The following is a 13,782-nucleotide window of genomic DNA, read 5'->3' as shown; positions in this document are numbered from 1 at the left end:
CTCCCCCTGTCACGTGATTGGACTTTGAGTCCTTCCTATTTAAACTACAGCAGCTGAAGAATAAAGATCAACCAAATGAATGTATTTATAATGCTAAGGTTTATCAGACAAAAACTCATGACCCAATGGACCTTGTATTTTGATCTTGGTCTTAAATGAGAACTTAAGACATGATACATGTAATACAACCAATGAGGTAATTGTCTTTCAGGTCATTGTCATGGCAAGAAGGGTGTGGCCACGCAACATGGCTGACGAGGAAGAACAGCGGCATGAGAACATGGGATGTCTGACAGGAAAAGAACTCTGATGACATCTTTGCAAATTGGACAGGTCAACTACCGGTAATTGTTTGCACTGCAAATGCAAGTCTTACACTCTGAGTGCAAGAGACAGTTATACCCACCATTATGGTATGAAAAAGGTGGCAGCACCGTCAGGAGAATGACCTGGGGTGCTGTGTTTCATAAGAAATGCTTGAATCATCTTTCTTTGAGGTCCAGAGGTCTGAGTGTTTTCTAGTGTAAACTCAACTTTACTGAATAATAATTAGTCCTCTTCACCTCTTCATGCCCAGATGATGGGTGTGACAGAGAGAGATGTAGAGGACAGAAAGATATGGAAGAAGATGATCCGCTATGGCAACCCCTAACGGGAGCAGCTGAAAGAAGAAGATGTTTCACCCCAGGTGAAAACCAATAATAATGATGACAGAAGGTAATATTTGTGTTTGTTTCTGCAGGTTTCACTCACTTTGCCCAAAGAAATCTCACTACAGCACGTCATTTTCAAATTGCCTTTGTCTTTTGATTTACACTTATGTATTTTTATATTTTTATGTCAAGTGTCAGCTACTCTGCCCTCCTCTTTACCCACACTGTACAACTGACATACCTGAGAAGCGTAGTTGTGACCATCTGAACCACATACAGGGGCAGAAGCAGACACTGGACAGGATTTGCAGTTCTCATGTAGCTTCAATGCAGGCTGTTTGATTCTAGGCAGTAATAAAAAGGGAACAATTGTAATTGGTATTTGTGCTTCTCTTTGATTATGAATTAAATGGTAACATGCAAACCAATCACAGTGAAGCACTAGGAGAGAAACAAACAAATCTGCAAAAAAGGTGCCAAAGGCTCACGCCATGTTGACAGTGCAGCATAAGACTCATCCAAGGTGGGAGAGAGTGTCAGGTGAGCCGTGTTGGATTCATGGTTCAGGTTTAATATGCGTCTTGACCTGGAGACGTTCACGGTATCACAGAAATGGCGGTCGGAAAACAAAACTAGGGTAATGGAAAAGAAGGGAAAAGAGCTTCAACCACCACTTTTAATGAAACTAGGAGTGGAATTGCTGTCTCCTTTTCCTCTGTTTAGATTTCCAGAGCGTGCTGGCAAAAAGCGCCTGGTAAATTAGCAGCATTCCCTGGGGATTTTTTTTTTTCTCTGACGTTTGTTATTGAATAATGAAACCTTTATTTCTACAAACAGCATTTGCAGCTGTGGGTTTTTGAATGCAGGCAAGTAAATTATCTTTCCATTAAGACACTGCAGATTATCTATGCAGCATTTTAGTGTAACAAAATTAACTCAATCTGGTAAGTATTTTCATAAGAGGCAGTCAATCAACAGAATCGATGAGGCCCACTACTACTACTGAAAGAATCTCTTCCCTTCATGAATATATTTGAGCTTTTTAAAAATTGATTTCTGGCTCATGGTAGGCCTACAGGAGAGCACCAATGTCATTTTCCTAAGTGAAAATGCTGGTTTTACTGATTCCTGTAGAAGAAAGAGGGTTAAACTGCTCACCTGTGCTCCAGTTTCTTGCGGTTGATGCACATCGCTCTCTGGTATCCCTGGGCAATGCAGACCTTGTGCCGACTACATTTCACTTTCAGGCATGGATCCTTAGTGGTGTCTACATCTGCAGGCAGAGAGTACTGTAATTTAGGGTCCCCTGTCATGAAAACAAGCTATACACATCGTGGAGGTCTGGAAACGTATTCATGCACTCCTTCCATGCTGCTTCCTTACATCAGCATAGGCACACATCATAAGCGGCAAAGATGCTAGACTGAAAACCTCAACACTACACATTTAGCTTCATGCTACTAAATCATTTTGAGCACTCGGACATGTCAGTTTAGTGATCTGTGCTCTGACTGTAAAAGAGAAAAATATACAGTATACAGTTAAAATACCTTATAATAGTGATCACTCAGTTAGGTAATATTCAAAAATGGTATAGAAAATGGAAAATTCTATAATTTCATTAGAAAAAGCATGATATTGCCACTCTTTAATCATAAAAAAATAATGAGCCTGTGACAATGAGTGAAATTCAAGGAGAGATCTGAAATCATAAGGCACAAGAGACCAAAATGCACAACAGAACTTGAGCACAACAAGACTGGCTTTTCATAAATTATTAAAGTAAAGAGCAGGCAGCCTTCTTAATGCTCATTCAGTCTGATTTTGCATTGGCATGCTGATTGCTTCTTTTACAAACCCACTTAATGCAATTCAGTGAACAAGAGCCAATGCTTGTAGTAAGAGGCACATACCAGGTGCCAGTCCACTGCTGGGCACAGTCACTGATACTAGGTCTATTTAGTGTTGCCAGCATCACAAGCATAGATGTCTTAGTGAGTAGGAGCAAAATCCACACAAATGCAAGTAAACGCAATTGGTGTTAAAAACGTACGCAAAAGTATGCAAAGCTATTGCAGAGACACCCAACTTAATCTGTTGGAATCATAAAACTTGATCATTTGTTATTTAAACTACACAGAGCAGAAATATACCATTTTATTACACCCAAGGCTGGGTATGACCTCTAGCTGCAAAAACTGCTCTGAGTGAAAAGCACTCACTTGGATTGTCTGGGAACTGATACATTCATTTCAAGAAACAAGAACCCACCAATAACCTGGTGATTGGACCAGGTTAACCATTGACAGACCTGGTTATTAGTTCAGATTAACCATTGACATGGTTCATCAGTTATCGATGGAATTAAACATTTTGCCTCTTCAGAAGACACCTGCACTGTTCTTTAAATGGGGTTCATATGGACCTTGGTCAAAATATTTCAGGTAAGGAAGACTGATGACTTAAGGTAATGCAGTTATATTCACTAATCACGGTGTAGGACAGTGGTCACTTGTGCATGTGAGGAAGCACATGCAGGCAGCAATTCCAGCTTACTCTGTACACATGACAATAATGACCTTACAAACCATTAATAAGAAGGCAAACAGCAAAGGACACAATCATTAGTGAAAATAACAAAAGTGATGTACATCTCTGCTCCCAAGGTGGGGAAACAGAATAAGGCAAACAGACAAAATTGATCCACAACTGTGGTAGAAATGCCAAAAACAATAAGATGTGGTCTATTCAACCGTCAAGTTCAGGGTATCAGGGAGCCAGAGCAGCAGACACAAGGCAAGCACCATCCATACAGAGGATTCCAGTCCATCATGGGGTACACTCTCTCTCTCTATCACACACAACCATGGACAATTCAGAGTTGTCCAATAACCAAACCTACAAGCCTTTGGGGTATAGGAGGACATGGCAACATCAGGAGTAAACCCACATGAACAGAAGGAGAACCTCCACACAACTCCACACAAGCTGAATTGAACGCAGCACCCTGAAGGTTACTCTGAGGTAACAGTGTCAATTGTAGTCAGTTCTACATGAATTTTTTGAGGTTTGGTTAATCATTTACAGGATATCAAAATGCTATTGGGTGTATTTCTTCTAATGATGATTCCCAGTATAGGAAATTTAAATCATTTTTCTTTCTTGTAAACACAGCTGTTTACTTTTGTAATATGTTTAAACTCAAAATTCATTAAACATAAGCAAGGCCAATCTGTATATATTAGAATTTTGTGTTTTTGTTGGCTTTTGCCAGCTGTTCTTAGTTTAATGTATTCATTTTTTACAGTTTAACCGTTAGTATATTTAATAACATTTATTAGTATACAAATATGTTTTATATAAATTATTAGTATATTTAATAACATTTATTATTATACAAAAATGTTTTATATAAATATATGCACACTGTGTGTAAATACATACACAGGGTGATCAAAAAGTTTTGAAGCTGACCGTTAATAAAACTGAACATGCAGTCACTCGTCTGTGGCTGACTTGACGTAGATTGGGGAACAGATAGTAGTCACATGGGGCCGCCTCTGGAGAATACGGTGGATGTGGCAGATCTTTGAATCTACTGTTTCAAACTGGGGCCTTACCTGATCAGATAAGACTTCTGCATGCAGGTGTCCAGCCACTAGCTGAAGTACAAAAGTTGGAGCTGAGTAGCCAGCCCCAATAGCCCAGGGGGTAGAGGTGTGAAGGTTGCTAAATCATTGGGAATGACATCCCACTAGTCCAAGAATTGTGTGAAGAAATGGATAAACTGTGGCCTGCAGATTCATACGGCTGTCTCTCTGCTGCTCTATGCGGTCAGATTGTACGTTTCTACCATTCCTTCCATGGGCCATGCTGGACCACATTAGACCATAGATTAATCACCATACAAAGACAAAGAGCAACCTTGTAGCCTAAGTGTAAAATGAATAGATTATTATTCAGATTACACCAACACTCATTTTTACTCTGCTCACATTCTGTGCATAACTGGAAATCTTAAATTAATCTGTGTATGAATAAAAAGTGTAACTGTCTTGCATGTTTGTTCTGATACTCCATCTTATGGTCTGGGAAGCAGCAGTCAACCCTGATAGTGACCGGGCTTGTAAGAGTAAACATAGAAGGACTATAGAAAGGATTTGGGACATTCTCTTCAGGCCTACATTATATAGAGTCAAAAATGGAAAATAGGGTCACTATAATATCTTATAACGACAAAACACAAGGTAAGAATGAATCTTCAAAGACATATTGAAATTCAGTGATAGCAGCAAATTACTTACTTTTGCAGTTTTTGGCATCCGTATCCACTTTATGCTGACACCATTAAATTTGTGATTCGCATAGTCTTTTTTTTCTTAGGAGACTGCATTCCTTTAATATGTATACAGGCACCCTTCACATCTTCTGCAACTCTGTGATGACCAGTGCAATTTTCTATGCTTTGGTGAGCTGATCTGGTAACATCACTTCAACGGAGCGCATTAAAAGAGCAAACAGTTATAGGACAAACTACGGACCTCCTGGAGGTTGCAGCGAAGGAGAGAACTAAAACAAAGCTGAGTGCCATTATGAAAAATGCTGCACATCCCCTCTCTGAAACACAAACACTGATTACCTTTAGCCAATGAATTATTCAACAGAAGTACGTTAAACGCTACTGGAGCTCCTTTATACCATCAGCAATATGTCTGCACGCCTCACTGTGACTAAGACAGCCACTTTTCTTATTTTTAATTGTCTTCCTTTTTAAATTCTTCTGATGTGTGTTCACAAAATAGTGTTTGTGGGTCTATCTATCTATCTATCTATCTTCTGTAAAAAGCCAATTTTTGCCCTATGAACAAATAAAGCTCTTTCTATCTATCTTTAGCCCACAAGAACAAATTTTTGACCACATACCAAATCAGCTCCTTTCAGGGTCAGGTTCAAAACTTTTTAATACACACATGAATAACATACCCAAAGGAATAAGTGTATTTATTTTAAAATTCCAAAAATATCTGAATGGGAAATACCTACATGTCAATTGTTTACCTCTCTACACAATTTCAATCCTAATCTTGTACCTTTCCTACTGATTTAGAAATCTGAAGATTCACCTTTAATTTGAATTCCAGTTCAGCTAGGCATAAACGACAGAACACTGCTGCCTGGAAAGCCTCAGTTCTCCGATTATCACTCGTCGGTTCTCTCAGAAGAGTTCATTATTTCTTTCTCCCTTTGTTTCCTTTGCTAGAAGGTGTTTGCAAGTGACCATCATGGCCTCTCCAGCCTTTACAGTGTTTTATCAATCACCTGATGACTCCTAGCAGCCACGCATGAGTCTCCAAGTCCACTTTGAAGTTATTCATGAATGTAAGCTGCGGGGATTTTCTCTTTCACAAGAAGTTCAACAATTGCATGTTGTTCCTTGGACTGAACTCATAACTGAGGTAGACAATGTCACTTTTCACATGTTGTGTGACAACAGACGGAATTAGTAATTACAGTACCGTGACTTTCAATATTTTCTACAATTGATCGTCTGTTAAACCCAGGTATCTCAAAGGAATGCCCCCAGAATACTTCCAGTGAAACCTGTGAGAACATTGCTATATTATTCAATCAAAAAATTAATGATATTAGAGATAACATAGTATATCTCCCCAACACTGCAGAACCTCCAAAGCCCCGGTACTCCATTATAAACAAATTAAATGCTTTCACCAGGATAGATTTACCTGAATTACATAGTATAATCTCTCAACTGAAACCCTCCTCCTGCGTCCTTGACCCAATACCAACCAGGTTTTTCAAAGAAATATCAGGCATGCTAATTGACAATATTCTGGACATAGTTAATATGTCATTAGATACGGGGGTCTTTCCAGACTGTCTTAAGACTGCTGTAGTTAAACCCCTGCTCAAGAAAAATAATCTTGACCCTCTGGTTTTGAAAATTTTAGACCCATTTCTAACCTGCCCTTCTTAAGTAAAATTCTAGAGAAGGCAGTCATTATGCAGTTAAATGACCACCTCAATAAACCTGCTATTCTTGATAAATTTCAGTCGGGTTTTAGAACAAATCACAGCACAGAAACTGCACTCGTTAAAGTAGTAAATGACTTGCGGGTAAATGCAGACAGAGGCCATTTATCTGTTCTCATCCTCTTAGATCTGAGTGCTGCATTTGACACCATTGATCATAATATTCTTAGAAATCGCCTTAGTCAATGGGTGGGCCTCTCTGGCAGTGTCTTAAATTGGTTTGAATCCTACCTGGCAGGTAGAAAATTCTTTGTGAGTTGTGGTAATCAAATCTCAAAGACACATGATGTCCGATATGGTGTTCCTCGAGGCTCTATCCTGGGTCCGCTGCTCTTCTCAATCTACATGCTTCCGTTAGGTCAGATTATCTCAGGTTACAACGTGAGTTACCACAACTATGCTGATGACACACAGCTGTACTTATCAATAGCACCTGATGACTCCGACTCTTTCGATTCACTAACACAATGTCTGACTAGTATCTCAGAATGGATGAATAGTAATTTTCTCAAACTAAATTAAGAGAAAACTGAAATCTTAGTAATTGGCAATAATGGATTCAATGAGGTTATCAGAAATAAACTTGACGCATTAGGATTAGAAGTTAAGACGGAAGTAAAAAACTTAGGGGTAACCGTTGACTGTAATCTGAATTTTAAATCGCATATTCATCAGACCACTAGGACAGCATTTTTTCACTTAAGAAACATAGCTAAAGTTAGACCTCTTATATCATTGAAAGATGCTGAGAAATTAATTCACGCTTTTGTTTTCAGTCGACTAGATTACTGTAACGCACTCCTCTCAGGACTACCCAAAAAAGACATAAATCACTTGCAACGAGTGCAGAATGCAGCTGCTAGAATCCTAACTAGGAAAAGAAAGTCCGAACACATTTCTCCAGTTTTGATGTCACTACACTGGTTGCCTGTGTCATTCAGGATTGACTTTAAAATACTGCTTATGGTTTATAAAGCCTTAAATAATCTTGCTCCATTTTATATATCGGAATGCCTGACACCTTATATTCCAAATCGTAACCTCAGATCTTCAAATGAGTGTCTCCTTAGAATTCCAAGAGCTAAACTTAAAAGAAGTTGTGAGGCGGCCTTCTGCTGCCATGCACCTAAAATGTGGAATAGCCTGCCAATAGGAATTCGCCAGGCTAGTAAAGTAGAGCACTTTAAAACACTGCTGAAAACACATTACTTTAACATTTAATAACCTTTTATAACTTTAATCTAACTTAATTTAACTTAATCCTGATACTCTGTATGTTCAATTCATCATAATAACTATTCATGGTGGCTCTAAAACCCATACTGACCCCTACTCTCTCTTCTGTTTCTTTTTACGGTTTCTTTGTGGTGGCGGCCTGCGCCACCACCACCTACTCAAAGCATCATGATGCACCAACATTGATGGACTAAAAGCCAGAAGTCTACGTGACCATCATCATCAGGTCCTTCCATGAAAACCCTAAATACAAAGAGGACTGTTTCATTTATGTTAGGTAGATTGTCCAGAGGGGACTGGGCGGTCTCGTGGCATGGAACCCCTACAGATTTTATTTTTTTTCTCCAGCCTTTGGAGTTTTTTTTTTGTTTTTTCTGTCCACCCTGACCATCGGACCTTACTTATTCTATGTTAATTAATGTTGACTTATGTTTATTTTTTATTGTGTCTTCTATTTTTCTATTCATTTTGTAAAGCACTTTGAGCTAAATTTTTTGTATGAATATGTGCTATATAAATAAATGTTGATTGATTGATTGATTGAATATAGGGGATTTGTTAGTAATTCTAATATGCTGATTACTTTTGATGCACCTCTTGTATTAATCTCTCCGAATGAAGAGTGCTTTTGCATTCAGCATTTTTGTTTTATTCCATCTATACATGTAGATATGCATATCACACCAGACATGTTAATGATACAGTGCTATTTAAGAATACAATAAATTAAAATAAAATGAAGAGCAAATCAATTTGCTCAAAGTGCTTCACTGACTGCCAGTAAAACTGAAGTGCAGACATCACTAATATAATATGTTAAATTGTTATCCAACACATTTTCATTCTGTCCAAATATACATAATTTAATCTCTAAAAAGTTTGAATACAACTTCGTACCATCTGTTACAAATGCTTTCGTGTTTTTCTTATCCAACTGCAGTCTGTATCAATGAGCACTGTCTCCAGACATTTTGAAAGTTATATAGTGAGATTTGGAAAGACTTCCTACCCAGATACACAGCTCAGTGAGAAGGACCTGGAGTTCAATTAGCACTACGGCTAGAAACTAATCCATCCTTCAGCTTACTGTGTGCCTTAAGATTTGAAAAAGAAAATAGTGTAAAAGGGAAATGCTGATACGGGTGTACGATAATAAGCATCTGTAATACTATTTCCACAGTGCAAGTTTTCTGTTTTCACGTTACTTTGCTTCTTTACGCAGAACTATGTTGTCTTTCTTCTTGAACAAAACCTAATTTCTATGCAAATGTTTGTTATGTTCATTAGATAAAAGACATTTTAACATAGTAAAATAAATAAATAAATAAGTCAAAATAGGTGAGAGAGAAAATATGCAAAACGCTTATCAGATTTTGAAGGAAAAACATGTTATAGTCAACCTTGGACATCATGTTTTTAATCTTCACAAGAAACCCTGACGTGCTTTAATTCTTTAACTTGCATTGTATCCACTTTCCTTGCAACATCCAATGACATGAGCTGTGTGGATGTGTTTATGTGCTCACTGCAGTGGGCTGGAGGTCCGTCCAAAGCGATCTTCTGTCATAAAGTGCTGTTGGTCAGACAGTCACTTCAATACTATGACTCTTCAAAGAAAAAGTAGAAAATGAAAATGAAAGGCGACGTGGAGTAGCTCACTGGGATGTAAGATGACAGTGCAGAGTGAGCATCACACTTCCCTGTGACAACTGTCTCTTGCAGAAAGCCTGCCAGATTCGTAGTTGGATGTGCCACAATAGATCATTTAGAACATGCAAAGCTCAGTGTCACGATGTATGCATGTTGTGAATGATAGGGGGCATCACAGAGCCCCAAACCCTGGACGCAACTAACACAAATACAGTCACTGGTCCAAGCGCAATGATTTTATTCTTTCTAGTACCTGATTTTTCCTCTTTCTCCATCCTACTTTTTTTCCTCCAAGCAAGTGTTGTCCTCTGCCTCCTGACTCTGACTCGCTTGGATGAGGGTGAGCGGCTTCTTTTATCTATGACCCAGGAGCACTTCTGGTGCTAGGGTGTGGACTGCTGGAAGAACTTCCAACGGATCAAATGGAAGTCTCTGAGAACAGGGATTACTAACCGCGACAGCTCCCCCTGGTGGCCCCCACGGGACCTAACAGAGCTGCCCCACTGGACTACAGGTCCCAGTATACCCTGCAGGTGTCCATGTGGGAATCTTAAACTGGAGATGCTGTCATCTAGTGTACCAGGGGATAAAGGATACAAACATTGTTGTCTTCCGAGTCCTTCCATTATATTGACCTTCCAGCTAGATAAGGGTTTCTGTTCCTTCTTGGATGGAAAGTCCGTCCATCATTTTCCATTACTATGGTGTTTGGGCAAGGAATTATCCTCCATCCCCTTTGGGACACTTGTCTATCCGTTATGGTACTCACAATGATAACCATGGGATTTTCCAAATATCATGCTTCTTCCTCTCTGATTTTGGCAGCATCTCTTTCTAACATTTAATACATGAAACTGGATATCTGCTTCGTTTTTTGTCAGGGTGTGTTATAAGCAAGCCACTTTTCTGAGCAGGTAGTCAGTTTTTTTTTAAATGTGCTCCATTTTCTTACTAGAGATTGCTCTTTTCAAATTTTGCACATTCTTTCTGTGTGTGACCTTCCTTCTCTATCACAAAGGTGTTATGGTTCCAAGTCAGTCATGTGTGTTAGGGAATGACATTGTATGCGGAGTTGCTTTATCTCTTAAGGCCATTGCGTAAAAGATCCCCATAACCTGTAATGAAACTGCTAACAGTTTAGAAGATGAACAGATAAACATCTTACGTAACCTGATTAAGGAAATACAAATGCAAGTTCTAATATAAAAGACCTGAGCCCTCTCTGTTCACGTATAAAACATACCAATATTAAGTCTCTCCTGTTTCACAGCAGTTCACACCATTGCATTTTCCAAAAGTCAAGATCCATATGATTTTTGGCTGTTTCCTTGTTTCTCCTGGCATTCCCCAAGCTGTTTCTCTCTAAATTCATGACCTGGTGAATCTGTTAATCATGTCTCACCTAACAAAAGAAGAACTTGCATACATTGTTTCTCTTTTTGTATTTTCATTGTTGGAGCTTTGCTAATGCAACACGAGGTCACGTACAAAACAGATACATTATCCATCCATCCATCTTCCAACCCGCTGAATCTGAACACAGGGTCACAGGGGTCTGCTGGAGCCAATCCCAGCCAACACAGGGCGCAAGGCAGGAACCAATCCCGGGCAGGGCACCAACCCACCGCAGCAGATACATTATGATTGTCTAAAAAGCCACATTTAATTTAAGTTTTTCCAAAATGAAAGCACTGCCCGGATATTCAGTTGCTTGTAGCTGGCAGTGAACTTTGAAATCCTGGCTCAGTGGATCTTCAGCAGACTCTCAGCTTTGTGCTCTGCAGAAGGCTGCACTTTCTGTATACCTGATTCTCTTTTGTGTTTGGGCAATGTCAGCAATGTGCTTAATACTCGTTTCCCAATTTACCTAAGAAATAAACAAGGAAGCTCTTCTTCACCCCAGTTGACAAACATTATCTGTAATTGCCTTTCTTTGGCAGAAAAGCGCTTGAGGGCCAAAGACTTGCCTAATGATGTAGCATTTCTTTTGTTTCATTTATTTTGTGGAGACACAAAGCCGAACGTAAGCTGAACTGTACAGGATGGAGTAAATGCTTTTCTTAAATCTTGTGGTGGGTTAGCCGATCTTGATTTGTTTTTTTATATTTTTTTTTCTTAGCTGTCAACAGATACTTTTCTGGGTTTTTTCAGCCAGTATATACTTTGTAGTGGCAGTAATCGTCGCAAGAATGTTTAGCAACGCACATTACAATCCCATCTGATCCAGTTCAAGATTGTGGAGGGCTGGCATCAATCCCAGCAGAAATCGGTGCATGACTGGGACGTGCCTAGATGGGGTGCTAATCTGTCACACACATACACACACACAGGGTCTAATTGGAATCACCATTTAACACATTTATTTGAAAACATGGAGACACAAAGACACTGGGACACACACACTCCATATGGGGGACATCTGGGTGTTATGAACTTGAACTTCAAAGCACTAAAGAGTCCTGCAGTTTATAAATGTCCAATAGAGGGGGTATACCATCAAACCCAGGCTATATATAATGGCAAACATAGGATCTTTACAAAAAAAAAAATTATTTTCTCAGAAAAAGGGCTCTTCAACAAGACTGAAGCTCCGTGGAGCGCAGAAGACTACAGGAGCTGCCTAAAGAGGAGCAGCTTCAGTGACAGACATTTGTCTCTGTCCTGTTCCACTGACAGACTAAAGAGATCGTTCCTCCCCCACACTATGCGACTCTTCAATTCCACCCGGGGGAGTAAATGCTAACATTAATTTTATTTTAATTTTTTTCACTATTTAATTTAATATTGTTTCTTTGTATCAGTATACTGCTGCTGGATTATGTGAATTTCCCCTTGGGATTATATAAAATATATATAAAGTATCTATCTATCTAAATCCATCCATCCATCCATTTTCCAACCCGCTGAATCCAACCACTGGGTCACAGGGGTCTGCTGGAGCCAATCCCAGCCAACACAGGGCACAAGGCAGGAACCAATCCCGGGCAGGGTGCCAACCCACCACAGGACACACACAAACACACCCACATACCAAGCAGACACTAGGGCCAATTTAGAATCGCCAACCCACCTAACCTGCATGTCTTTGGACTGTGGGAGGAAACCCACGCAGACACGGGGAGAACATGCAAACTCCACGCAGGGAGGACCCGGGAAGTGAACCCAGGTCTCCTTACTGCGAGGCAGCAGCGCTACCACTGCGCCACCGTGCCGCCCTCTATCTAAATCAACAATGCAATATACACAATGCAATGGAGATGTCAAAAAATAGCAATAGGTCAAAAGTTCCAGAAATCATAAAGCACAAGCAAAAGAAAGTAGTAAACTCATAAGCTACATAGCAAATTTCAATGAACTGCCAAGAACAATGGGAAGCACTCACCTTTATAGGGCTGAGCGCAGTCCCTGAGAACCACCCACAAAATGCAAGGCACATAACAAAGGCTTAGATAAACAGACAATATAAAAAACAAATAATAATGGAAATAATAAACACAAGCAATATTACCATAAACAGAAGAATCTAAAATGGACAAAATAGACATAAAACAAAAATGTGAACCCCAGTCCGGGGAGGGAGGAGCCCTGGCTGGGTGTAGGACTCGAGCCCAGGACATCTAGTGTGTGAGATGGCAGTGCCATCAGATGTGCTGCTCTTTACTTAAACCTCTAGGTCTAAATTAAAATGACAGGGGAGCACAATGTATTCCTACAGGATAGAGTGCAAAACCGAACCAGCCTGGTGGAGGTGGAGGTAACCACTCCATTATTGGACACACTCAGAAATTGTTCAGCAGCACGCAAAAAACGTCAGCATTACAGACATTCTTTTTCATTTTAGTTTCACTCTAAACTGAAGATAATGAATTTAAATCTGCTTATGAGAGTACATAGTAGGTATGGTAATATTTCAAGTTAGTAATGCAGCACCAAGAAGTACAAGATCACAATATTATGGGAAATTAGTACACCTCAAACCCTACATTTCAGATCAACAACAAGATGGAACTCAAAATCACCACAGCAAGAAACCCCACATGAACACAGGAAATACATACAGTCTCCACACAGAAGGCATGTCAGCTGAGACCCGAACCCAGGCAGGTCTTCTCAATCTGTTTATTGTCAAGCACATAGTGAGAGAGTCAAGCAAAATGATACCTTTTGTCATTTTCCTTGACTTCTCACTACA

At 39.6% G+C, this 13,782-nt stretch overlaps 1 protein-coding gene across 1 annotated transcript in view; it reads right to left on the bottom strand.

Annotated features, from left to right (window-relative positions):
* spock2 (SPARC (osteonectin), cwcv and kazal like domains proteoglycan 2) overlaps positions 1-13,782 on the bottom strand; it is a 311,728-nt gene that overhangs the window by 33,514 nt on the left and 264,432 nt on the right. The window contains exons 4-5 of the mRNA XM_039772702.1: positions 1,812-1,926; positions 895-997 (exon numbers count right to left, since the gene is read on the bottom strand). Of these exons, the coding sequence (XP_039628636.1) occupies positions 895-997; positions 1,812-1,926 (218 nt within the window). The remainder of the gene's footprint in view (positions 1-894; positions 998-1,811; positions 1,927-13,782) is intronic.

This window comes from Polypterus senegalus, chromosome 1 (genome assembly GCF_016835505.1).
Source record: "Polypterus senegalus isolate Bchr_013 chromosome 1, ASM1683550v1, whole genome shotgun sequence".
Taxonomy (NCBI): domain Eukaryota; kingdom Metazoa; phylum Chordata; class Cladistia; order Polypteriformes; family Polypteridae; genus Polypterus; species Polypterus senegalus.
Note: the sequence above shows the minus strand (reverse complement) of the source record. Positions and strands in the feature narration are given on the sequence as shown.